General features: G+C 37.1%; 3 protein-coding genes and 1 non-coding gene across 4 annotated transcripts; 3 read left to right on the top strand and 1 right to left on the bottom strand.

Annotated features, from left to right (window-relative positions):
• The first annotated feature begins 1,319 nt into the window (after positions 1-1,319).
• On the top strand, positions 1,320-1,423 carry LOC113341447. The gene has a single exon (XR_003355930.1). It is a non-coding gene; the product is annotated as a small nucleolar RNA R71 (small nucleolar RNA).
• A 6,665-nt stretch (positions 1,424-8,088) lies between these two features.
• Positions 8,089-9,360, top strand: LOC113279344 (pentatricopeptide repeat-containing protein At2g25580-like). Its single transcript, XM_026528038.1, has one exon. The coding sequence runs from the start codon at positions 8,120-8,122 to the stop codon at positions 8,897-8,899; it is 780 nt and encodes a 259-aa protein (XP_026383823.1). The 5' UTR covers positions 8,089-8,119; the 3' UTR covers positions 8,900-9,360.
• Positions 9,361-16,373: 7,013 nt separating this feature from the next.
• On the top strand, positions 16,374-19,658 carry LOC113279338 (pentatricopeptide repeat-containing protein At4g32450, mitochondrial-like). The gene is made up of 3 exons (XM_026528035.1): positions 16,374-18,444; positions 19,177-19,260; positions 19,341-19,658. The coding sequence occupies exon 1, from the start codon at positions 16,485-16,487 to the stop codon at positions 18,420-18,422; it is 1,938 nt and encodes a 645-aa protein (XP_026383820.1). The 5' UTR covers positions 16,374-16,484; the 3' UTR covers positions 18,423-18,444; positions 19,177-19,260; positions 19,341-19,658.
• Positions 19,659-19,758: 100 nt separating this feature from the next.
• On the bottom strand, positions 19,759-22,672 carry LOC113279333 (pentatricopeptide repeat-containing protein At2g18940, chloroplastic-like). The gene has a single exon (XM_026528027.1). It carries the CDS (start codon positions 22,462-22,464, stop codon positions 19,966-19,968), a length of 2,499 nt encoding a protein of 832 aa, XP_026383812.1. The 5' UTR covers positions 22,465-22,672; the 3' UTR covers positions 19,759-19,965.
• Between the last annotated feature and the right edge of the window lie 4,256 nt (positions 22,673-26,928).

Raw genomic sequence — 26,928 nt, 5'->3', positions numbered from 1 at the left:
TAGCTTAAGGTACACATGGTATGGGAGTAAGTTCACATTGGCTCCTAAGTCAAGCAAAGCTTTCTCAACACGATATTTACCTATTTTGTAAGAAATGGTAGGGGACCCTGGGTTTTTGTACTTAGAAGTAGTGATATTCTGAATAACGGAACTCACATGACTAGCTAGAAAGGCTTTCTTCTGGAGACAAAGCTTTCGATTTCGCGTACACATATCCTTAAGGAACTTGGCATAAGAGGGAATCTGCTTAATTTGCATCTAATAATGGAAGGTTGATAGTTACTTGATTAAAAACCTCCAATATATAATTAAAGGTGGACTCCCTCTTAGTTGGAACTAGCAGTTGTAGGAATGGGGATCTAGGAAAAAAGCCGGGCTTATCAGGAACTTCATCGGTCTATTTAGAGACTATATCAGTTTCCTTAGTTTCTGGTTCAGAAGGGTGAACTACAACATTTTCACTATCAGGCATGGCAACCTTGTTGTCTATTACTCTACCACACCTAAGGGTTTTAATAGCATTCACATGATCGGATGGTATTTCACCTATTTCATTAATTCCTCTAGGGTTAGGTTGAGTTTGACTAGGAAACTTACCTCTTTCTCTCAAAGACTCATTTATCTGACAACTTTGGTTTTCAATTCAGAAATAGCCTGAGAGTTAGCCTGACCTATTCTCTTATTTTCTTCTAAACCTTGAGCAACAGATTGCTGAAACTGTACAGTGTTACGAGTTAACAAAGCAATAGACTATTCTAAACTCATAATCTTTTTATCTGAAGGGTTCTGAAACTGTGCCTGAGCTGAAGGATTCTTAGTATAGCCAAAGCCTTGGGGAACTTGAGCGTTACTAGACTGACCTTGATTCTGGCCCTTAGACCAAGAAAGGTTTGGAAGGTTTCTCCAGCTAGGGTTATAGGTTTCTGAATATGGGTCAAACTTCTGACGATTATCAAATCTAGTGTTGTTATAAAGAGCATTGGCTTGCTCTTCAACAGTATGGCCTTCCAAAAAAGGCTCTATTCTATCACTATTACCACTAGAATGACCTAATTCTAAGGCTCCTAACCTTTTGGCTATGGCTGCTATTTTAGCATCTGATTCATATGATCCTTCCACCCTATTGACAATTCCTCTACTTAGAAGAATTGTTTTTTGGGTTCCTTAATATTTTCCCATTGTTGGGTCTTATCGGAGATTTCATTCAAAAATGTCATCGCCTCATCAACAGTTTTATTCTCAAACCCACCTGTGCGTAAAGACTCAATCACGAATAATCTAAACCCTCGTTCAGGATCTGAACTATCCTAACATTTTCTAAACCATGATGAGGACATTGAGTTATTAAGTCATTGAACCTTTCCAAATACTTATATAAATATTCTCCCTCTTGTTGATCAAAAATACAGATTTGTATCCTAATAGACAATGTTTTGTGCCTAGGGAAAAACTTCTGTAAAAAGGTAGATGTAAGTTGTTCATAGGTTTCAATTGACTCAGAAGCCAAACTATATAGCCAAGATTTGGCTTTATCTCTTAGGGTAAATGGGAATAACCTGAGTTTCAAAGCCTCATTATCTAGGTTTTTAATTTTCAGAGTACTACAAACTTCCTCAAATTCCCTGACATGAAAATAGGGGTTTTCATTTTCTTTCCCTAAAAAGATTGGGAGCATATGCAGGGTCCCAGGTTTCAGTTCATAATTTTCCTCAGTTTCGGCTAACTTGATACATGACGGACGAGAGGTCCTAGTTGGGTTTAACAAAGCTTTCAAAGTTTTCATTTCTGGCACTACAAAAGGAGTAGGAGTACTTTCTTTACTAAGTGCCAAGTTTTCAAACCTGAAATTTCCAAATACAAGGCTCTCAAAAGAAAAGTCTTGGAGCTCCCCTCCTTCACAAGAAGAACTACTAGGTTTTTCACTAATCAATCGGCCTAGAATGTATCTTTTCCAAGCCCGCTCTCTAATAACCTCGGGCATACACTAGAAAACAAAATTAAAAACAAAAGTCCTAAAAGGAAGGGAAGTTCTATGCAAACACAAACAAGGCTGACTCCACCACAAAAAACATACTGATTTCTAGCAAACAAAAAGCATGATGGCTATTGTTTATAGACCAGCTTCTAATCCTTCGAAATGGAATTCGTTACAATCTAATCAAACCCCTCTGGAATCAATCTGAGTTAAAGTAAGTTGAATAGAGACAAGGGAAGCTCAATAGAGCTTTGACACCCAGGCCTCACTGGCAAAACATTCACTTGGGTTACAAGGCAGCACGCTCAACTTACATTAACCATCATGAACTTCAAAGTATGCTTAAAAGAGCAACCAATATTTTTCGAACGACTTTCCTATTAATCTCGTTACCCTATAGGTCTCGTTCTAGTCAGTATTTTTAAGCTTGGGTTCGCGATTGGTTTCGTTTTTCTAAAGCGAGCAAGAAGAGAACAATGATGAAATCTGAACCCTTATCTTGTATGGCCAGTCCTTGCCCTTTACTATAAAATTAATCTGTGTTCAGTTCCTCAACATATATGCATACGAAGGAAGACAGTAAACCCGCTGACAGTAGATTCGCGGGTGTTCAGATAAACTTACCTCCCATTCCAGACGGGGGATGAACATTTGTAGTCGACTCGGGCCACGACTCCTATGTCATGTAAGAACCTGAGGGGCCGAGGCAATATCGTAATTGCCGTCCTTCTCTGCAAACAGTTTAATATTTAATATACTACCCTTCCGTAGGGTTTAAAAATAAAAGAATGTCCAAGTCCAAAGTAAAAAAAGTAAAGTCCAAAATAAAAAAAATACAAATATAGAGAATATCCTAATACAATTTCTAAAAGCTAGAAAAAATCTAAAAGATAAAAACAAAATCTAACAAAATTCTTTTTTTTTTTTTTTGATTTTTTTTTGATTTTTTTCTTTGTTCTTTTCGCTTTGTCTTTTGAATCCAAATCTTTAAGTGGTCACCAAAAGCTTTGGAAAATCCTTTTTCTTTCGCTCTGAAATCCAGGAATCTGTAATAAAAACAAAAATATCCAAAAACGTAAAATAGAACAAATAAAAAAAAAGATGTGATTTCAAAGTTGTTGTAGTAATAGGTTTGTTTAGACTTGTGTAAGCAATAGATTTTAGACTTAATTTTAAAACTATAAATGTAGCAAACTCAAAATTAAGAAGTGTTGTGAAATGGAGGAGATTGGGTCTATGGATTCCACTATTTACCAATATCAAAGTGATTTAAATTCTCTAATTATAATCTTGCAAATCATGCATTCAAATTGATTCTAAATATTACAAAAATTGATTTTTTAGAAATAACAATTGTAGATCGAAAGTATGGGACATCAAAACCTAGGATAAGCATGCTCCATCAATTAAAATAACAATTACTTAACAAAAACCATTTTATCAATTTTTTATCAAGGAAAATAATCGTATAATAATTGCATATATTAAATAAAATAGAGATTACCACTTTTCATTGGTGAAATAGCTTCCTCCTTCGCCCCAGAGGATGGGTTTAGCTCATCATTGTGTAAACTTGCTCAAAATATTGATTCATGCTCAAAAATTGTTTACAAAGATGAAATGGAGAGAAAATGATGAAAATCGGGTGTTTGCTACGTTTTTAATTGTTGCAAAACACTATTACAAAGAACGATATCTACTATGTGTCACTGGCACTGTAGCATGAACGATTGTTTCTGGGCGTCTTATGTTCTTCGTTCCTTCTTCAGCAGCAGTAATGAAAGATCTCTGCACTCTGATTTTTTTATCTCTGTGATTGCTCTAAACTTTCCCAAACTCTCCGTAATCCCTCTCTGTTATCCCAACAACTATTTATAACCCAACAACCTCGAAATCTCACGTAATAACTGCCAATAATTCTTCCATTGCTCGACAGTAAATAATATCTTCTTAGGAATATTTTCTTCTCTTTCTTCTCTTCTTATGCTGTCAACCAGTGTTTACATGCTCCAAACATGCAACCGGAACATCAAGGAATGAGTCAACACGATGAAAACGCATGCAATCTTTCCACAACAGCATCGACACAATCCCGAGTATCTTCCAAACTCTGTTTCCGTGTATTTGCACGTTCACTTCCATTTTTATTGAAACGAAACACGTCACCTTCCCCGTTTCGGTAAAACAGGATATCAGCAAGTCAATGTCGTGAAAATCTCTTCGGAAATCTGTCCAAAATTATCGCCAGATGAGTACGCAGTCAACAAACATTTTTCCCGCCATTTTTCTGTTTTTGAATGGTGAAGAAGACATGCATCTCTTAACCAAAACGCTGGAGCCTTAGCAGATGGGGTACCTTGGATGCCCCTTATCCAAATTGAGGGTGCCTTTAGTATTTTTCTACGGGGATCCAGATAGCACTTTTCGAGCAACTTTTTCCACACAAGTGTATTTCTCTAAAAACACATATACAAACATAAAAACACCATAATAAGTACAAATTCAAGTACTAACAATAAGACACTGAGGACAATTCAGGTACAAAAATGTGTCTATCACTTTCCATAGTTGGCCAATAGAATCCGCCTTCGTAAAGCTACAGGAATAACTTCTGCATCCCTTGGTGTTCAACGTTGTGAGATTGGGTCATTACCTCGGTTTCCTCTTGGTTAGATAGGCATCGTAGGATCGCATTACTATAGCTCCTTCGGTAAAGTATATTCTCGTTCATGAAAAATCGTTCCTACTTCTTTTGAATTTTCAGAGCCGCCTTTCTTTCGTTGGGCAGTTTCTCGTGATGTATAAAATCGATGTATGGTTGTCTCCAGTTTACTCCCTCGACTGTACAGACCTATGCGGGTTGAGGTGGGGCTTGGAAATCAGCGCATCTATCTTGGAGGGCTTCTTCCTGTGCCGACATGCTCGGCCAGTATACTCCCAGCCTTTGAAGTTTCCTATAGAGGTGGACGGCTCCGGTCTGTCCGCATGTCTCCGCGTGTAGTTCCCGGAATATTTTCTCTGCCTCCCTTTTATTCACGCACCTCGCGAGGGATCCTCCGACATCTCGGTAATATAGATCCCCCTAGATCATCACGATTTTTTTTAGGGCTAGAATCGGCATTATGCGGTCATCTTCTGTCCGGGTTAAGTCTTCAATGTATACTTTCCTCCAGTCGTCTGCTTATTCGAAATCCAGGTTTTATTTCCAGGTGTTGTGAAACTCTCTTCTTTTTACTGTTATCGTGCATTCTTCTTTACCGTTTAATTACATCTTACTTGCTAATGTTTCCAGGGCGTCAGCATGTCAATTCTCGTTTCTTCCCATATGATCCAAAGATGACCGTATCTGGTGGATCAAGGTCTGAGCCTCTGCTCGATAAGGTGCCAAGTGTGGTTCCTTGACGTGAAATTCGCCATTCACTTGGTTTATTACTAAGTTCGAGTCACCCTTTATCTCTATACTTCCCAGACTGAGTTCCTTCGCCATTCCGAGCCCTAGGATCAGTGCTTCGTACTCAGCAACATTATTACTGCATGAAAAATCTAACTTGAATGAATATGACAATAGGTTTCCCTATGGGGCTTCGAATACTATTCCAGCTCCACCGCCGGTGCCGTATGATGAGCCATCGAAGAACATGGTCCAATATTTGTCGATGTCCCCAGCTGCTACTTCTGCGGGTATGTAATTATGTACCTCATCGTCCCCTTCTCCTGGGAACATTGCTATTAGATCGGCTATTGCTTGCCCGCGCACTCCATTTGGTCGCTGATATGAAATGAAAAAGATTAAATACTGCAAAAATCATCTTCCAGATAACTTTAGAATTTAAATAAATAAATTTAAAAACGTTGCAAGATGAAAATCGCTGGTCATATCTATGTGCAGGTCCAGCTCTGAAGCCCGTCAAGTTGTGCTCTTGCACAAGGTGGATTCTTTTTTAAGTTAGGACGAGCTTGTATTTTGATGGCCCAATAGTTTTCGGTTGTTCAAAATTTAGGAACGGAAAATACAAAGTTAACTTTTCGCCTTCTCCTAAAAAACAACAACAGAAGTATTAGGTTATCACTTAGCCGTAGAGGACGTCAAACTTTTGTTGGAACAGGCGAGAAAGAAAAGAATAAAATCAATCAAAGAACAAGCATAACGATTTCCTTTCATCCAGTGCATCAATATGGTATTAAGGGGAGTTTAATTCCAAGTTCTGAAATCATTATTCATGAGTTCTAAGGTCTAACAACTAGAATTTGTGCATCTATTCATAACTTATGTCGATTTTCCACTTTTCTAGTTTAGACGGGTTTCCATATCAATTGATCTAGGTATTCAATTGTCTTTGTTTTTATTTTTTAATTTTAAAGACACGACAAATTAAATTGTGAATTCTTATTTGCATCTGGATGTTTCGTAGTTGATAGTAAAGAGTTGGTTAGCTCTGATAGCTATAGAGATTAGGTTTGTAGACATATAGATTTTAGAAAAATGATGGAGCAGTTTGCTAACTAAAATGCAAGGAGGCCGAAGTTCAAGTGACGGAGTGGACACAAAATTAATAAGAGGTCACTATCTTACACTAAATGTTCTTCGATTATGATTTTACTTCTTTTACTATGAAATTCTTAATTGTATTTGGTAGCATGACATGTACAAAAGTTTCTAAAAGAGTATTCCGGTATTGTTACTTTTCGGACCATATCGTCCGACTATATGGGGTCTTAAGCTTTTTCCTAGTGGAACGTTTTTTTAGTTGCGAATCTTGTCTTGTCTTGTCTTGGTTTTTTTCTAACTTTAATACAATTCCAAAGTGAAGAGTAATTGGACGGCGGCTATCTACTTCAATTTGTTTCTGTTTGTACGGAAAGGTTTCCAATTTTTCAATTTATTCACCATATATAAGAGACATTTCACTTCCGGATGAATCATGTTACAGTTTGGTCATGTTATTGGCCATAAAATCCTTCGTTTCAGTGTTATATATACTCAGCTAAGAATACATATAAACTACATATGTGAATTTCTTTTCCATTGGAAGGCGTTCCAAGAACTTTCGTCCAAGGTCGTCTAATTGTATGAGACGGCCCTGACTAGGCAATGTCTTGTAATTTCATTAATACGAAATTTTATTTACATCAAATTAATTACATCAGAAAACATAAAATAATAATTAGTACTACTAAATTTATCGCTAGGAGGATATCTCACCGTACTATATGTCACACCCCCAAATTGGGTGCAACATCTAACAACAGTGGTTCAATGGATCCATTTCACCCTCTAGTGCTCAACTTTGAACACTTGGACTACCCGTCTCACTGCATGCCCTCTCTATCCCATTTCTCTCTTTAAAAATTCTTTCTCCATAAACCCTAACACAGCTTCTATCAATTCCTTTACATCATAATCGTATTAGTTTAATCCCATCTGCAAACGTCATTCGTTCATTCTTTGATTGATTCATTTTTGTATTAATATAATAGAAAGAGAAAGAGTCATCAGTTTAATACCAAAGGTCAGAAATTCTCAACCCAATCTCAATTCTATTTGCATTAATCTCTTAAATAAAGTTAAGACCTGTAGAACTGTTGCTGCTGAAAGAACTGACCATCAAACTCAACCAAGTAACAGTAACTCGTATGGTTCTGAGGGAGGAGGAGACATCCAGCAGACCACAAGTGCTGGGTTTCTGAATAGTAGGTTTTATCCAACGGAGTTCCACAAGAACCCAAATTCTTCATATTTTCATAATAATTACGGTAGGAGTTTCCAACACAACCCTAGCGGGTATGATCCAACGTTACAGAACATAAATCCTAATGGGTTCAATCCAAATGATTTGCAGCATAATGCTAGTGTGCTGAAGAGGCCAAGATCTTTATATTTTCATAATAGTTACAATAATCTCCAGAGTAACCGTAATGGGTATCATTCAGAGGCACATAACATTAATCCTGATAGTAGGCAGAATGGAAATGGTCTCGAGGAGATGGATGGTTTCTGTAATGAGGGTAATGTTAAGGAAGCTATGAGGGTTTTAAACTTGTTATATCAACAAGGTGTTGAGATTGATCTGCCTCGGTATTGTCAGTTGATGAAGGTTATTGGGGAAGTTTCTGCTAATGAAGAGGCAAAATTGATTCATAATCATGTACTTGAAATGTGGTTTAATGTCTGATGCTCATGAATTGTTTGGAAAAATACCTGCTCGAAATCTGACTACTTGGGACACCATGATAGTTGGTCTGGCAGAAAATGGATACGGAGAAGACGCAATCCACGTGTTCACTGAATTCAAGGAGGCAGGAGGAAGACCCAATGGCCAAATGTTTCTTGGGGTTATTTATGCTTGTAGTACCCTTTTTGACGTTAATGAAGGATTGTTGCACTTTGAGTCGATGAGTAAGGCTTTTGGTACTGCACCCTCCATGGATCATTATGTGGGTGTTGCGAAAATGTTGGCAAGTTCAGGACACTTGGATGAGGCTTTTGAGTTCATTGAAGATATGCCAGTTGAACCAAGTATTGATGTTTGGGAAACTTTGATGAATCTTTGCAGAATTCATGGGAATTTGGAAACTGGGGACCTTTGTGCTAATATCGTTGCTCTCTTAGACCCCTCACGGCTAAATGTTGAATCAAAGGCTGGTTTTGTGCCAGTAAACCCCTCTGATATGCAAAATAAGGTTTCAGGTCAGACACCATTAAGATTACAAAATAGGATTCAACAGTTTAAGGCAGGGGATACATCCCACTCCGATAGTGACAAAGTTTATGCCCATCTGAAGACGCTGAGTGCACATATGAAAGAGTCTGGTTATATACCTGTGCTTAGATACGCAATGCATGATGTTGATGATGAAAGTAAAATTGCTTGTGTTTACTTCTCGCACACAGTGAAATACTGGCTTGTGTTTCTGATATCTTAAGTAGCCCTGCTCGCAGCCAAGTGCGAATACTCATGAATGTTAGAATGTGTATGGATTGCCATAATGCATTGAAGATTATCTCTAAAATTGCTGGAAGGCGAATCAGCGCTCGCGCATGCAAGTGGTTTCACCAAATCGAAGGAGGGGTGTGTTCCTGCAACGACTTCTTCTAAAGCGGCAGTAAGGGTTTTGAAGGTATTACATCCTAGTTATAATTCCTTCTTATAGCTAACTTAATATAATCGCAGGTGCATATTTTGGCTATGCAATAATTTAGCGCTCTTACCTATCATTACAAGAGAGTGGAATTATGAAATTGCAATATTAGGTTGATAGTTGTTAAATTAATAGCATAGCTCAATTCATTATAGTTTGCTAAGTTTCCAGAAAATTGTACAGTATGACCTGTGGCTGGCTGGAACCTGCGCCCGGATATCTTAAAATACTGTTTTGCTTCTGCATTGATCAATCATTGATTCTATTTTTACGTCAGTATGAGGATATTTAGGACTGCACAATATGAATAATCATCATTATTTACTCTGTACTTGCCAGATGTTTATTGTAAACCCTTGATTCCGGTTTGATTCGAAATATGGGGTTTTACAAACTCATGAGCTTGGATTGTGCTTAATCAGAATCACAAATGAGAAAGTTTTATGATCCCCGCTTTTCTTACTAACATAATTATATTCAATCATTATTTGGTTATGCCAATAATTGTGCCAGCCATTTTATGATTTTCACTGCTTACTTCGTTCTTTTTAATGAAAGAAGCCACTGAGACACTTGCGTATTGTATAATGCAACTACCGGCATCATAATATCTTTCTCAAATGTAGGTTTTACCAAGTGTGCTTTGTATATTGTGCACATGCGGAACCTTGTATGTACTCGGAAGCAGGCAATGACTGCGGTTGAATTGTACTCCCTTTGTCCCACCAAAGGGGACCTTTCATTCAATATTTTTTGTCCCTACAAGGTTGACCCTTATCATTAAACAAGGCCACATTTCTAAAATTACCCTTTAATTGATTATATTGGTAGTAAATCTTAGTATAAGAAATATGTATAATTTGATAGTCATGTATTCCTTACATATGTGTTTTAAATTCTTTTCTTTTAAATGGTTTAAAGTTTGCAAATATCGGTTGCATAATATGGGAGATGCCATTTCGAAATTTGACTATTTGTTATCCATAAAGATATAATTGGAAAAACACCTAAAAATATCCCCATCTCCTCCTTGCCTTCAAAATTGTGAAATAAGTCAACTTTGGTGGGACTGAGGGAGTATAACATTAACCTTTGTTGCTGGCGAGCTGTGTGTTTGCACAATTTTCAACTTAGAGGATTTCCTGTAATGACCAGGTTACGGTAATGATTTTATCCTCCACATCTCTTGTTATGTTCATTCTATTAAAGAAGAGAAGTGATGAAGAAACTGAAGAATGGGCAATCCTTGTATCCTTTTCATTTTCTGTTACCTGTGGAGTGTAGGAATTTATTAGTAATTTCTTGTATTCATGGTGGGTACAATATGAGGTATGTGAAGCTTGGCAGCATCAGTATACGCTTTCTGTTATGGACAATGGAATGTATAGCGCAGGCTGAATATACTCACCCCAAGTGTTAAATAGGTGAAATTTAAATCCGAGAGAGAAAGCCGTTGCCGCAAAAGTGCTGCTGCAGCTTTTAAGTGTTTAAAGCAGGAGAAATTTCATGAAAAGAGCAAGGATGTGGTGATTTATTTTACTTCAATTTTGGACATGATTAGACATAAACTAGAAAACACAATGGGTTGGCAGTAGTGTTGTAGATGTGGATTCTAAAGAAATATTTAACCAATATTGGATATAATTCTTCGAGATAAACCTTTCTGTGTTTCGTATACAGAAAGTTCTTATTGTTTCCAATTTAGAATGATTTCTTAATCTTCATATTATCTGTTCTTCCTTTTTGTCTTTTTTGGGGAATGTGATGTGATATGGGATGTAAGCTGAACCTTGCTGCGGAATGTGTTGTGTTATAGGATGTGAGCTGAACCTTACTGCTGAAGCATAATAATCCAGAAGGCTTTCCCCAATATGTTGTTATTTGAGACTCTCTTTCTCTTTCGTACAAATTTTGGAAGGAGAAAGTTTGTCAGAGAGTATCCTGGTGTCAGTACGAATCTGAAGTGAGAATTAGGAACTTGATAATGTAATAGGAATGTACTACCTTAATTAAGATTCTGAGAAGCACATCAAAGTATGCGAATTTTAATTGATGAAAAGTTCGAAACTGAAATGATTTATTGACTTTGCGGAGTCTCTATGCATGAAGTTGCAGTTTCCATTCACCTTGTCAACCGCTGATCCGTTTCACCTGAAACTGTCGCAACGGCAAACACTAGGCATGTTAACATTAATACTATCTGTTTCACCTTGCATGGCCTTGACATTACTTTTGTGTATGTGTTATGGATGTATACCCCTTGCACAATTGTGACAAATGATTAATTGTTTTTATCATTGGTCTTTTTCACATGATTTGCTGTTGATCTCATAAGTTCGTATCATGAACCTTAATGTGAGCTTTGTATGTTTTGTTACTGCAGCTACGTGAGTTTTCCTTTCACAAGACTCGTCATTTCATGAATCCATACAATGAGAACTTACCAGTGAAGGTATGTGACCAACTGATCTTTAGCCTTTGTCTCTTTTTCTTTTTCACTGGCGAGGAATGTATCCCATGCTACTGGGCCTCAGATCAGGGAGTCTATCTTTCTTTATGGTTTGTTCAAATGTTTCTTTCGATTCCATCGTTGAAACTTTTAACTCTTCATCTTAATGAGTGCTTACCTCAGAAGTTTCTAGCATTTTCGTAGAAATCGTGGTTGTTATCTCTGGGAGGAAATTCTTAGGTACAATGGAGGTTGGCCTCATTATGGGTTAGGTTTCCTGGTCGAAGTCTCGGTATTGACTGAAAATCTGTGCTTTCTGCTCACAGATGTCGTGATCAGTCTTGGAGTTTTGATTTGTTTCTCCTGCAAGCTTTTTCTTCTTTTCACACATGTTATACCAGTGCTATTGAAGCCTATGTTTACACATCAACAAAGTGATTTTTATCACATTTATTATGATGGCATACTTGTGCCTCTAACTCTCCACACTCAAACTGTTTAATTGTTTCTTGCTTGGGTACAACGTACACTGCAGATTAGTTGAGACTGCCAGGAGCTGGAGCCTTCTAGCAGTAGCTAGCGTCCTTGCTTTATCTTGAACCAGATAGTGATTTAGTGGTATATTATGTACTTTCAGCTTATGTAGATGATAAGTTTGTTTTTTTTTCTATTTGGTTTTTAAAAGTAACTTTTTTACCTCGACGTTGTCTGAATATAATGTAGTCCCCTTATATATCTTGGAAGGGATTATCCTGCAAAGTCTATTTTGCTTTGCAATATGAAAATATATTATACGTGCTAAATGGGTCCTCATGGTTTTTCTTATGAGGGTGTCACACCCGATGGTTTCCCAGTGCCAGACGGCAGACATGTTCTGTGTAGCTTTCCGTATGTTTCCTCCATTTTATTCATTCCTATGGATGTGAAGGGACCCACATCAGGCAAGGGTTTACAGGGCAGACCTTCCTGGTGGTGGTCTTTGGATGATGATGGGGCCTGGAGGGGACCTTTCATGGAAGGAATGGACTTGTCACCAGCACCAGGCGCGCAGGTTCTGAGGAGCGGTCGAAGGAGACCAAGTGCAGGTTCAGATCAAAGTAAGGGACAGGAAATGGCTGGCGGTGGACCAGATGACGAGTCTAAGTATCAGCAAGGCAGACCCCAAAGTAAAGACTCATTTGGCGGTGGCGTCGAAGATGGAAACAGCTTTAGAAATGTGACAGCGAGAGTGAGAACGAGGAACCGGGAAGATCAAGGCATGGAGAGGGGAAGCAACCATCATCACCCTCCGAAAACGAAAAGCCGAGCTAATTTTTCCTTTTTATTTACTCGGTATTGTCTTTCTTTTTATTTTCTGATTTCTTAGTTTGTGAGATTTCTTGTTTAGTCATATCTGTGACTAATGCACGAAAAACATGTCCAAGCAAAAGTTTCTCATTTACTAGGGCTTTTAGGCAGGCAGAGAAGAAGTTTTTGATTTACAAAGGTTTTAACGCAGGCAGGGAAAAAAGTATAAAAGCTAAATCAATTCCAACATTATCAACATTTAACTGGAAACCTTTCACCACCATTTATAAACTAGAGAGAGCGAGAACATTATTGTACTCGGTGTAACATAGTCAACATTTAATGGGAAACCTTTCACCACCATTTATGTTAAAACTAGAAAAGAAATGGAGTAATTAACTTCTTTGTGCAACATACGCGTGTATTAAATTCACCTTAAATAAAGTTTCAATCCTTAGTTTTACAAAAGGACATGGGTACGGGGTACCTTGAAATGTTTTTTTCTTAGATTTCACACATTTTTTTTCCTTTATCATTTAGGGTTTAACCAGCAACGCAATTCAAGGCGGAACAAGCCTATCAAATGTAGAATCAAAGAATTTGAGAGACGGATCAATGTTCTCACTAAGACTCCTCAAATCGAAGATTTTGAGAGATGTCTCAATGTTCTAGATAAAACTCCTGAAATCGAAGAATTTGAGAGACAGCTCAGTGTTTTCAATAAGCCTCCTGTCAAGACCTTAAGTATATGATGCTGTAACTTTTACAAAAATTTAAAAGGATTCATGACGTTCTAGTCTTGATCAAATCACATCCTAAAAGAGGTGTTAGGAGACAATCTTAAATATTTCACAGAGTATATGTGGATTCTTTTATATTTTATTTCTTTATTGAGAACCATCAAGTGGTCTGGTGGTTCTCATACTCCCTCCCATTGTGGAGGTAGGCATCTGTACCCCATAATTTCCAAATAAACTCTCATTTGAAGGAGTTTGGATGTGATCTAGGGACTACTTTTCTACTTTATATCGAAAAAAAGAGGAAAATGACGTATTAAGGATTAAAGCTAGCTCATAGATGAAAGTACATATGAGACCGAGGACATTAACATAAAGGACAACTGACTTACACACTGATGACCAATGAACCGATATATAAGATATAATGCTTTCCTGCTTATTCATACACATTTTTTCATTATGGTTGGGGAGCAATGATTAACAGTTGTTTGCGGGTAAAAACAGTTTACTGGATAAAGTGTAAAATGGTGGAGTAATCGGATGCTATACAAAGCAAATCTTCTAAACCCTTAAATAAATGCACTACACGAGAGTGATTTGAGTTCGAGAGACCAATCTGTAATCCTCTACCCTAAACCTATAAATGGTTATTTCATATTTAATTCGGTCACAATGGAAGGAAAAGGGTCGATCTGTACGGAGGGAAGCTAAGAAGGTGTTGAAATTAACGGAAATTAATTGTGGATGTGTTGGACTGCTTCCAAGATGATTTCTATTTTTCGGTCGAGAGAAAGCTTCTGTGTGTTTTTGGGATATGGATGTCATGTGACTAATGTTATCCTTTCTCGATAGGTTAAAAAACCTATTTGACGCAAAGGTCGTTAACATATTGATCTCCTGTAAGTGGTGATAATTGCAAATAAGTGGAAGAGTAGAGAATTGGAAATCATGGTGCACATCAGTTCCACTTTGTTGGGAAACTTGGTGGTTGTCAGACCACTACCTGTTTACTCCTCCAACTGCTAACACGACTTATTCACTTTCTCATCACACGTGTTGTAGGCCGCCAGACCAAATCCTAGTGAATATCCCCCACGTGACTTTATTGGTGTCTCGAGCATGGTTAGGTATATTATATATACGTGTATTTATTTGGTCAATTGTTGACCTAGATACTAGTCTTAACTTATTGATGAGTCTAGCATGCTTTGTAAAGACTCGTAATTTTGATGAGTGAAGCATAAAGTGTCTGTTGAGACAAGAAGTAGAAGAGTAGAAAAATGGAAATAGCGGTGAAAACCAGTTGTTATATGCGTTAGGGGGACTTAGTGGTTGTCCGACCACTATCCATTTACTCCTTCAACTGCTCGCATGAATTACTTGCTTTCTCATCGTGGTGCATTACTGCATCGCACGTGTTGTAGGCTACCAGACCAAAACTCTAGTGAATGTCCTCAAGCATGGTTAGGTTTATTTATATAGACGTGTTTTTTTTTGGTCATTTATTGATCTAGATGTTATCTTAGCGTATTGATCAGTCTAGCATGCTTCATAGAGACTCGTCATTTTGATGAATGAAGCATAAAGTGCCTGCTGAGATAAGCAATGATGCTTTGCATACCATAATGCCAGTTGATATATCAACCGTACTTAGAGGATCTGAATTGATTGGCATAGGTCTGATGAGATTGATGGATCAAGACCGATGAAATACTTGAGCAATATTGCGCTAGTCAAAGCTAGATTGATAGTCAGAAGAATTCATATTGTTTAAAACAATATTGCTAGCCATAAAAATATTGCTAGTTAGATGAATATTACTAGTCAGAGCAATATTATTAATCAGATGCATATTGCTAGTCATAAAAACTATTCTACGACAAATTTTCAAAGAACCTATGGTTTGGTTCGATGATTTCCGACCTAGCCATAAAAACTATTCAACCCAGTTACAGTCGAGGGTCCTTTTTCTAGCCGAAAAACATGAAAATAGTTACCTACGGCTATAATATTCGACTTCGACCTAACGCCAGGTGGTTCTGAAATCGGATCTTTTCGTATTGAATCGGGAGAATTTAACATGTTTCAAGCACAAAAAACAACCACAAAGAGCGAGTTTTCGATTAATCAACTGTAGCAATTTTTCAAATCAACGATTAAAGACGATGATGTTGTTTGGATTAAAAAAAAAACTGAATTTACGACCAGGGTCTAGGGAAAAAAGTGATGGAAATGGAATTAGTATTAGATAATGGTCCGCGAGTTATAACTCCAAAGGTGTCACTATCCATCCACAAAAAACCCGCCAAAACAAAAGTAACACAAAAACCCCAAAAAACAAAATTTTGATGAAACCAAAATTTGGTTTCATCATAAAATTTGATTAAACCTCATAGAATTTGACGAAACCAATTTTTGGTTTCATCATAAAATTTGATGAAACCAATTTTGAAATTTGGGGTTTTTGTATCAATTTTTTAAAATTTTGGATTTTTGTATCAATTTAGTTTAAGACGGAGTTTTAATGAATCCCAACATTTGAGTGGGGTTTTTGCACCACAACTTTGGTCACCTTGGGTTTTTATGACTAGTTTTGATTAGATAATTAGGTTTTCCGTTTTTAAATTTTTAGGTTTAATAGGTGGAATGGTAATTTTGACATACATGAATACCTTAGGACACCCCCTAACCAAGTCCGTAATCATCGAGTATCTTAAGCTTCTATGATATATCGGTCTCACATTCTTTTCTCTGTTCATTTCTGCTTAAACCTTTCCCTTTCTCTTTTTAAATTATTTGTCCATAAACCCTAATCAGAACGTCTTCTTCATCCCATCTACAAAACATCATTCATTCATTATTTGATTGAAATTTCATTGTTGTTGTAATAATAATGAAAAGAAAAACATCTAAAATTATCAGTTTAATACCTAAGTACACAAACTCTCAACCAAATCTCGATTCAGTTTACAATAATTTCGTAAATAAAGTTAAGACCTTTAGAACTGTTGCTGCTGAAAGAATTGATTATCAAACTCAACCAACTAATAACAATTCATATGGTTCAGAGGGAGAAGGGGATTTTCAGCAGACTACAGGTGCTGGGTTTCATACACCAAATCCTTACAGAGGTAATCCTAATGATAGTAACCAACTTCAGAATAATGATGGGTTGTATCAAAATGAGTTGCACAAGAACCCCAATTCTTCATATTTCCAAGATAATTACTATAGGAATTTTCAACACAACCCGAGTGGGTATCATCATCAGGTACGGAACATAAATCCTAATGAGGTCAATCCAATCGAGTTGCAGCATAGTGCTATTGCTAATGTATGTTACAAGAATGATTTGAGAGGTTTTGAACAGAATTTAAATGCACATTATAGAGGAAATTCTGCTCCACACGGTCCAAATGAGTCTTCCTATGGAGAACATCTGCAGAAACCTGGTGGGTATCATCAGCCGGTTAGCAATGTTAATGATGGGCACATCCAACAGAATTCAAATGGGTATACGAAAGAAACGAATGTTTGGGGATTTCTACAGAAACAAAATGGATTGCATTCGGAGATGAATAACGTTCATTCTCTATCGGTAGTGAGTAGTGTGGAGTCTGAAAGTGAAGTGCAGTGTAATGGTACTCTTGAAGAGATGGATGGTTTCTGTAATGAGGGTGATGTGAAGGAAGCTATGAGGGTTATGAACTTGTTATATCAACAAGGTATTGAGATTGGTTTGCTCCGGTATCGTGAGTTGATGAAGGTTATTGGGGAAGTTGTTGCTAAAGAAGAGGCAAAATTGATTCATAATCATCTTATGAAGACAAAGTTCTCCTCGGAAACTATCTTACAGAATAAGGTATTAGAGATGTATTTGAAGTGTGGTTTAGTGTCTGATGCTCATGATTTGTTTGGAAAAATACCCTCAAGAAATCTGACTTCTTGGGACACCATGATAGTTGGTCTGGCAAAAAATGGATACGGAGAAGATGCAATTGATGTGTTCACCGAATTCAAGGAGGCAGGAGGAAGACCCGATGGCCAAATGTTTCTTGGGGTTTTTTATGCTTGTAGTACACTTTGTGACATTGATGAAGGAATGTTGCACTTTGAGTCAATGAGTAAAGTTTTTGGTATTGCACCCTCCATGGATCATTATGTGGGTGTTGTGAAAATGTTGGGAAGTACAGGATACTTAGAAGAGGCTTTTGAGTTCATTGAAAATATGCCAGTTGAACCAAATATTGATGTTTGGGAAACTTTGATGAATCTTTGCATAATTCATGGGAATCTGGAAACTGGGGACCTTTGTGCTGATATCGTTGCTCTCTTAGACCCCTCACGGCTAAATGTTGAATCGAAGGCCGGTCTTGTGGCAGTGAACCCCTCTGATTATGTAATAGCTGCGAAGAAAAAAAAGTATCTAGGCCAGAAACCTTTAGGATTACATAATAAGGTTCTCCAATATAGGGCAGGGGATACATTCCACGCTGATGACAAAATATATGCCCATTTGAATATGCTGAGTGCACATATTAAAGAGTGTGGTTATGTACCTGAGCTTAGATGCGCATTGCATGATGTGGATGATGAAAGTAAAGCCACAGGACTTCTCGCACATAGTGAAAAATTGGCTTGTGTTGCTAATCTCTTAAGTACCTCTGCTCGCAGCCCAATGCGAATATTGAAGAATCTTAGAGTCTGTGTGGATTGCCATAACGCATTGAAGATTATCTCAAAGCTTGTTGGAAGGCTTATCATCGCTCGCGATGCCAAACGGTGGCACCATTTTGAAAAAGGGGCGTGTTCCTGCAACGACTTTTGGTGATGTGGTATCAAGGGTCTTGAAGGTATTAAATCCTAGTTATGATCTCAAAGCTAACTTAATATAGCTAGGTGCATAATATAATTATGCAACAATTTTTGTTCTTACCTGATTTAAAGGAGAGATTAGACTTATGAAATTGCAATATTAGGTTGATATTGGAATAGACTCATTATTTATAGTTTGATAAGTTTCCAGAACATTGTACAATATGACCTGTGGCTGGATGGAATCATTGATTCTATTTCGATGTTATATCAGGATATTAAGGACTGCAGAATAATCATCATTGTTTACTCTGTACTTGCCAGATATTTATTTTAAACACTACGTGATTCTGGTTTGATTCAAAATTTTGGTTTTTGCAAACTCATAAACTTGGATTGTGCTTAATAAGAAACAGAAATGAGGCAGAAATATGATCCCTGCTTTTCTTACTGAAGTAATAATATTCAATGGTCATTTGGTTATGCCATAAATTGTGCGCCATTTTTTGAATTTCACTGCTTCCTTTGCTTTTTTTAATGATTGAAACCACTGAGACACTTACATATTTTATAATGCATCAACTAGCATCATAATATCTTGCTCATCTGTAGGTTTTACCTTGTGTGCTTTGTGTATGATGCACGTGGGCAACCCTTGTAGGTAGTCAGAATCAAGCAATGACTGCATTCAAATTGCATAACATTAACCTCTCTTGGCTGTGTGTTTGTGCAATTCTCAAGCTTAAACGATCATTTCCTGTAATGACTAGGTTTCGGTGATGAATTAATCCTCCACATCTGTTGCGATATGCATTCTGTTAATGAAGTGAAATGATGAAGAAACTGAAGAGTGGGTAAGTTACATCCTTGCAGCGCTTTCATTTTCTGTTACCTGTGGAGTGTTGGAATTTATCAGTGCTTTGTTTATTCGCAGTGGGTACGACACGAGGAATGTGAAGCTCGGCAATATTGATGCACGCTCGCTTCTATGGACGAAGGAATGGTGTAGCTGGTTATACAACAGTTTAGAGGTGAGATTTAAAGTGTGCAGAGAAGGCTGTTACCGCAAAAGTGCTGCCGCAAATTCCATGGAAGTGTAGTTCACAGGAGAAAACTATTAGTGGACTTGCTTTTTAGGGAACCTGGAGGATTGGATGTACTATTGAATAATGTACTTCTGTAACCAAAATGAGGCATTCTCAAAGTAAATACAGGCTTCTAACTTGAGGCAACACAAAACGAGGCATTCTCAAAGTTAGCTTCTTCATTTTTCATTTTCTCTACAACATTTAGGTTTAAAAGATCTGCTTTATCACTTTAGCGCCTTTATCTGAAATACAACTTGATAGTGATTACATAAAAATTCCAAAATCAGCTTCATTTATGGGTCAATAAACAGAGAATTCGGGAAAGTAATTGCATCTATAACTTCAAAACCTGTAATTAACAGCTTCAAAAAATTTGAATTTTTACAAAACAAATTCACAGTAAAGAAGTAGATCGGAGAAATGAGAGAGGGTAAACAACGAACAAAAATTGCCTTCTTGATGTCCAGAACTCTACAACTCTACATTCTCACGAACCCGCATGGCAAACCTTTGAACCGACTTATCATCAAAAGATGGATCAAGGTCTCTAATTTTCGATACGAAATCCATGGCTTCTTTGTATTTGCTAGCTTTACAATAACCATCGATGACAATCTTGTATGTCAACTCATTGGGTCTGCAATCATGTTGAATCATATAACTAATCACATCCGTTACCTCTTCAAACAATCCTTTGCTGGCGTATCCAGCAACAAAGGTATTATAAGTAACAATGCAAGGTCGAATACCCACAGTTGTCATCACCGACATGGTTCGGACAGCTTCCTGCATTAGCCCTTGTCTGCAAAACCCTTTAATCACAGTGTTATATGAAACCAGATCAGGTTTCCCTCCAGATTTCTGTAAACCTTTGAGGATTTCTTCTGCTCTCCAGCACTCTCCTCCTCTGGCATACATATCCATCAAGCTATTAAAAGTAACAAGATCTGGCTGTAATCCATTCTCACGGATCAAATGCATCAGATCATGAGCTCGATCATACATCCTGTTCTTGGCATAGATTGAAAGCATTGAATTGAAAAGAACCAGATCGTGTTTGTATCCGTTTCTTTTTAATTCTTCAAACGCTCTCTCCATACCTGCCAAAATCCTACATTTAGCATTTGCAAGAACCAGGGTTCTCAAAAGCATCCAACTAGGAAATATTCGCCCACTGTAAATTTCGTCTTCAATCATTCTTATACCTTCAACATACCCTGCCTTTGCGTAACACTGAAGCATCAAGGAGTATGATGTTTCGTTAGGCTTAAATCCTTTGGTCTTCATATCAATAATCACGGATTCTGCTGCTTTCCAATCACCTCTCCTAGACAGGGCGTTCAAGAGAGCATTATAGGTAGTAACACATGGAGTGAACCCGGCTTTGATCATCTCTTCATACATTTTTGAAGCATCAATGCCCGACCCACACCGACCATAAGCACTAATCAATGTATTGAATGTATCTCGATCAGGCTCAAACCCACAATTCTTCATTTCGCTGAAGACCCGATTCACGTACTTCTGCATGCCCTTATTACCACATAACGCAAGCATTGTGTTCCATGTTACCCTGTTTGGGATGCAACCATTCGACTTCATCTCGGAGAGTATCACCACCATCTCTTCCGACATCAATTTCTTTCCAAGCATCCCCAAAATTGCGTTATATGTACAGACATTAGGAACACAACCCGATTTCTTCATCTCATCAAACAAACTCAGAGCTTTATCTTCTTTCCCAGCCTTTCCATACGCATTTATGACTGTAGTATAAGTTACAGCATTCGGCATAGTTCCTTTACTTGACATTGTCTCTATAACAGCAGCTCCCTCATCATAAAACCCTGCCCTAACATAAGCTGCTACAAGTTCATTGTAGGTCACTGAGTCAGGTGTGCAGTTGTTTCTTTCCATCTCCTCCATAATGCTCAAAGCCTCAGAGTAAACCCCTGCCTTCCCATACACATGAAGCAAAGCATTATAAGTAACAGTTCCGGGAACATAACCCTTAGACTTCAAAACGTTAAAGAACTTCGAAGCTTCCTCCAACAACCCTTCCCTTGCACAAGCAGACAGAACAGTACTACAAGTAAATTCATCAAATTTAAGTCCATTACTTGTGATTTCCCCTACAAGTTCCAAAATTTTGTTCCAAGACCGACCCATTTTCCCATACACATCAAGCATGACATTGTAAGTAACTAGAGTTGGTTTAAGTCCTTTACTCTTAATCACTCGAAACAAAGATATCGCCTTTTCGTACAACCCACTTTGAGAATAAGAATGTAGTATAGTAGTGTAAGCTCGAATATCAAGTGAGTAATCTTCAATAGAAATTTCATCAAACAATTTAGATGCAATTGAATGTTGAGACTCTCTACCTAAAATTCTAACCATAGCCTCAATTGCTTGTTGGTCTAATTTGTTAGTTTCATTACTATTCTTTGACAGAAACCATTGAAACAAAACTAGGGCTTTTTCCCAATTCCCTGAAAGGTCTAACCCTTTGATAAGACTGACATGATCAAATTCAACCAATTCAGAGTGGATAGAATTAAAATAAGTGTTCAAATTTGACATGGGCTGATTCACAACGGATACAAGTAAAGACTTACCTTTTGATGTAAGGAATTCAATTGAAGAATAATCATTATGTTTATGGCCAACTGAAGGATAAGAAGGAGAAGGAGGAGGAATGGATTTGGGCTTAGAGATATGAGTATTCTGTTGTTTGTGAGATGATGTTGATATTGAAAGAGAAGGGTATGAAGTTTTAGGTGAAATATGAAGGAGTTGCTGAAGAAGAGAATCAAGTGGTAAAGATGGAGGTGGAGGAGTATTTGTTGGTAATGGAAGCGTTTTAGAATTGAATTTCAATGGTGGGTTTGTTTGTGATGGTGGTGGTATTATTGGTTTTGTTGTTGGTGTTGGTAATGTTGGTCTGTTTGGAAATAGTGCTCCTTCCATTAGAGCTAAAGCTTTAGCCCTGTGTTCAAGTATGGAATTGAGAACTGAAGAGAGAAAAATAGACTGAGAAAGAAGAAGAGGGTGAGACTAATCTTAGTAGGAGGAGTACATGGTGGTTTGTTTGGTTGGTGTCTGTTTCGATGTCTATCTGTTTATTGTATATTTGGTTGCCATCATTTCATTTCCACCTTAGGTTTGGAGAAGCGAGGGAGTGTTTCTTTCTCTGCTTCAGTGGGAGGAGGGAAGTCGGAGAATCTACATTATCCACCTAGTGCGGCTTGTTATTTAATGACCCATTTTAGTTGCGGGGTTTTTCTCTGCACATGAATCTTGAGATCCATGGAGATTAACTCCTCCCTTTTTCACGCAATTTTTTTGCTATAACAAAATTAATCGAGCAAATTCGTGCATATTTCTTAACGAGTGTATATTTCATATATATTTTTGATTGGTTGATTTTTTAATTGATGGTCTCATTTGATGGACTCATATAGGATCATAAATAGATACCTAATAGGTCTGATTTGGTGTCACTTGGGTTTGGATCTACTGATTTAAAGACCTTCACCATACCTGAAAGGATGAAAGTAATACTTGGGATATAAGTATGTTAAATGCTTTGTTTGATTCGTAGACTGTTATTGAGATTTGTAAGATTAGAATTCCTATGAAATGAAGTGATACATTTAGATGGACTCTCGCTAGTAGTGGTGTCTTCTCAGTGAAAACTGCTTATACAACTATCAATAGTGCAGGTCACAGTGCCAACCTAATTTCTACTCATCTGAATTTTCCTTCAACAAAATTTTGGAAGGTTCCTTTGGCTCTGAAGATCTTACACTTCCTATGGAAATGTGTTCATAATTGTCGTCTACCTATCATGGAAAGACTTTCAAGATTTGTTCCAAGTATAAACTCTTCTTGTCCTCTGTGCAATAATGATATTGAGTCTGTTGATCATTTACTATTAAACTGCTAGTTAACTAAGCAGGTGTGGATTGAAATAGACAGGACTTCTGTATGAATTATGGGAGGGCGGTCTCTAAGGACTAGATTTCGAGCTAGTTCACACTAAATAATATGGAGGATGGTTTTAAAATTATTGCAAGATACACTCAATGGAACATCTGGAAAGCCAGATGTTCCTGTGTGTTTGAAAATTCTCAATCCCAAATAGAAGGGATTGTAATGCTGGTTAATAAAAAGATTTTGAATGAAATGGGAACTTAAGAAAACAAACAGTTAGGGACCTGCATGCTGGTAGAGTTAGACAACCAATTAAATGGAACCTTCCACAATCTGAATTTTTTTTAAAGTTCGATGCAACTTTCCAAAAATAAAATAACATTGTGGGATCTGGAACAATATTGATTGATGATGCAATAACTTTCTGTGGAGCATGATACACCACGAGAGTAGCTGAAAATGAAGTCTGGGCTGAGACTATTTCAGGTTGCGAGGCAATCAATAGGGCGAAAAGAAACAACATTCAAAAGCTGCATTTGGAGGGAGATTATTTGAATGTTGTTCCGGCCATAAAGGGTCTATTAGATGGATTAATAACCCCATTATCATTGATTGTAGCGAACTGTTAGGAAGTTTCAGTAGTTGGGTTTCTGCTCATGTTTCAAGAGACACAAATGAAGTAGCCCACTGTTTGGCTAAAGAAGGTAGGACTAGTAGTGTTTCTTTGTTTTGGGGAAGTAATTCTCCTGCATGGTTGAAAACTCCCTTTAGAGAGAAAATGATTTTGTCACATTGTTAAGTTTAATGAATTATCTTTTTCTATTAAAATAATAATATGAAAAGACGAGGATACCCAAATACACCACAATCTTTAAAATATACACCTATAAGTCCTCTTACCGAAAGTGGTCGTCTATGGACAAAGTCGAGACAATACGACAAATCGGTATTCACACTTTGTATGATCGTCTATGGATACGAGATCGAGACAATACAAAAATCAAAGTGTGATTACTTGATAATAGGTTCGGACTTAACAAAACTCTATAGGATCACTATCAAGTAATACGGAATTAACGTTTGTGTAATTTATATTGAATTATAATAACAATAATTATAATTGCGGAAAATAAAAGTAAACGACACAGCAAGATCTTGTTAATGAGGAAACCGTAAATGTAGAAAAACCCCGGGACCTAGTTCATAATTGAATACTCTGAGAATTAAGCCGCTATACAAAATCTATATCAACTTCATATAGTTGAGACCAAGAAAATACCCCTAGTTCACTTAGTTTCTTCAATATCCCTGCGCTTCCGACATTCGATAAGTGCAAGCACTGGAACAACTCATTTTGATCGTATTCCAAACAGTAAAGGAACAACAAATCTGTTTGGTAACAACTTTATTCAATCTCAGTGATATGATTTTGACAAAGGCTTCTGTTTAATCTAATAAACTAGTTTGTCGGGTTTAATATCTATCTATCCAAAAACTACCGAAGTAGCAGAATTTATACTTTCAATCAACCAATATAGAATCCAACAAGAAACTATAAAGTGATGTCGATCTACGAAACTAATCAATCGAATAAATCCTATTCTAGTTGGATCCCAGACGATCAAGGTTTGTGCACACCAAAGATATGAAAACAATAAGAAATCTTTTTTGTCTTCAAAGCTTCTTTAATCTTCAATAAAAACATGTACATCACTACTTGAATATTTTGTGATCAATCACGCACAGAACGGAGTCTGTTAACAATAGATTATTATAAGATGTCCTTAGATCTACAAACAGTTCTAAAGATCCCGTCGACACTTCGATCTAGTTTGAGTGAGTCTTTTATCAGAAGAGGAGATTCTCAAGAATAAACAAACTAGGTGCAATCAAAGTTCAACAACCGTTAGTCAATCAAATCAATCGAAAACTAAAATAAACTGCAATTATCTAGTTTCCCACCAACGGTACTCGTAGAGCTTCTTGATCCCACAAAAGTCTTTAAATGAGCGGTCGTAAGAGATTTCTCCTATTAGGGTACTTTCTTCTCCGGATAGACGTGTCCACCAGAAACAACAAGAATATGAAGTTTTCCTACCTCTTAGGATAGTTTGCTAGAAATGCAAACTTGGGTATTTATAGACCAAGGATGTTTTGACACCAAGGAATTTCCAAAACCGAAAATATTCTCAAGATATGCAATGAATAGCAAAATTTGGTTTTCATAACTCCTGCAAATGCGTTGTCCAATATTTCCGAAATCCTCAATAGAAAATCTCCAATTAGTAAATGCACATTACTAATTATTATTTTCTAGAGATATACATTTAATTGCTGGTAATTAAAGCATATATAAAACTAACAACCTTAATTAAAGGATTCTTAATTTACTTCGGACCGGGATCTCCTTGAGTAATTAAGGAATATCTTTGAACAATAAAAAATAAGAGTTACTGATGGTGTTCAAATTATGTTGACATCATTACTTTGTAAATCCTCTTTCATATTTACAATCTTGGAATCGATTATAACATACTTCTAAACAAGTTAGAATTGGTTCATCAGTATTCCAAGAAAACTATGTGATTGACCAAATATCAAATCACAATTATGGGTTCAATCGGTTCCACCAATCATGGGATCAGTTATACCTTCACTATGGTCTAATTGTGATGGGTCAGATAACTTACCAGGACCGGTCACATCAGTTACCAGGATCGGTTACGTCAACTACCAGGACCGGTTACCATATACTCATGGTATTACTTGTGGTCGGTCACACCAATCACTAAGATCGGTTACACTAATTGCTAGGACCGGTTACACCAATTGCAAGGATCGACTACACAAATCTTTTTTGATCGGTCACAACAATTACTAGGGTCAGTCACACTAATTTCAAATATCGATCATACCATCTTAGGTGATTACTTAGGATCGGTTACACTAATACAAGTCATACCAAATCATAAGTCGGGCATTGTGATTAGTTATACCAAGATACATAAAAAGTTATGATCGGTTCTACTAACTCACACATATTGGTAATCCAAAGATATGCAATGAATAACCATACCAATAAGCCTAGCGATTTCCCTTTTGGTTCATAAAACAAGTTCATGAACGTACTTCCTTTAAACAATGTGAACATTGTTTACTAGGACGAAATCTTCACCTTTACCCATACACATAATCACAATGGCATTTAAAATATTATGTCGATGTCATATTTACGAAATTCAAAAGATAAGAGTTATACTTCGTAGTGTAATTTCTTAATACTATGATCATGTCTCACTGCTAGAGTAAAATATCATTCACAGCTTCACAGTTATGTTTTCTATATATCACGACTTGAAAGAAACGTTAGGAATGAAACAGTTCAAGTCAATATTGCTAACCTCAAGAGAAAGGATGATGTCGTTGTTGTAGCTCGTTTCTTCTTCACATTCTTTAGGTCTTTGAGTAACACTTGTATGTCTCATAATCCTAGACTTT

The sequence above is a fragment of the Papaver somniferum genome, chromosome 1, assembly GCF_003573695.1.
Source record: "Papaver somniferum cultivar HN1 chromosome 1, ASM357369v1, whole genome shotgun sequence".
NCBI classification, from domain to species: Eukaryota; Viridiplantae; Streptophyta; class Magnoliopsida; order Ranunculales; family Papaveraceae; genus Papaver; species Papaver somniferum.
This window is presented reverse-complemented; position numbering and strand designations above follow the sequence as displayed.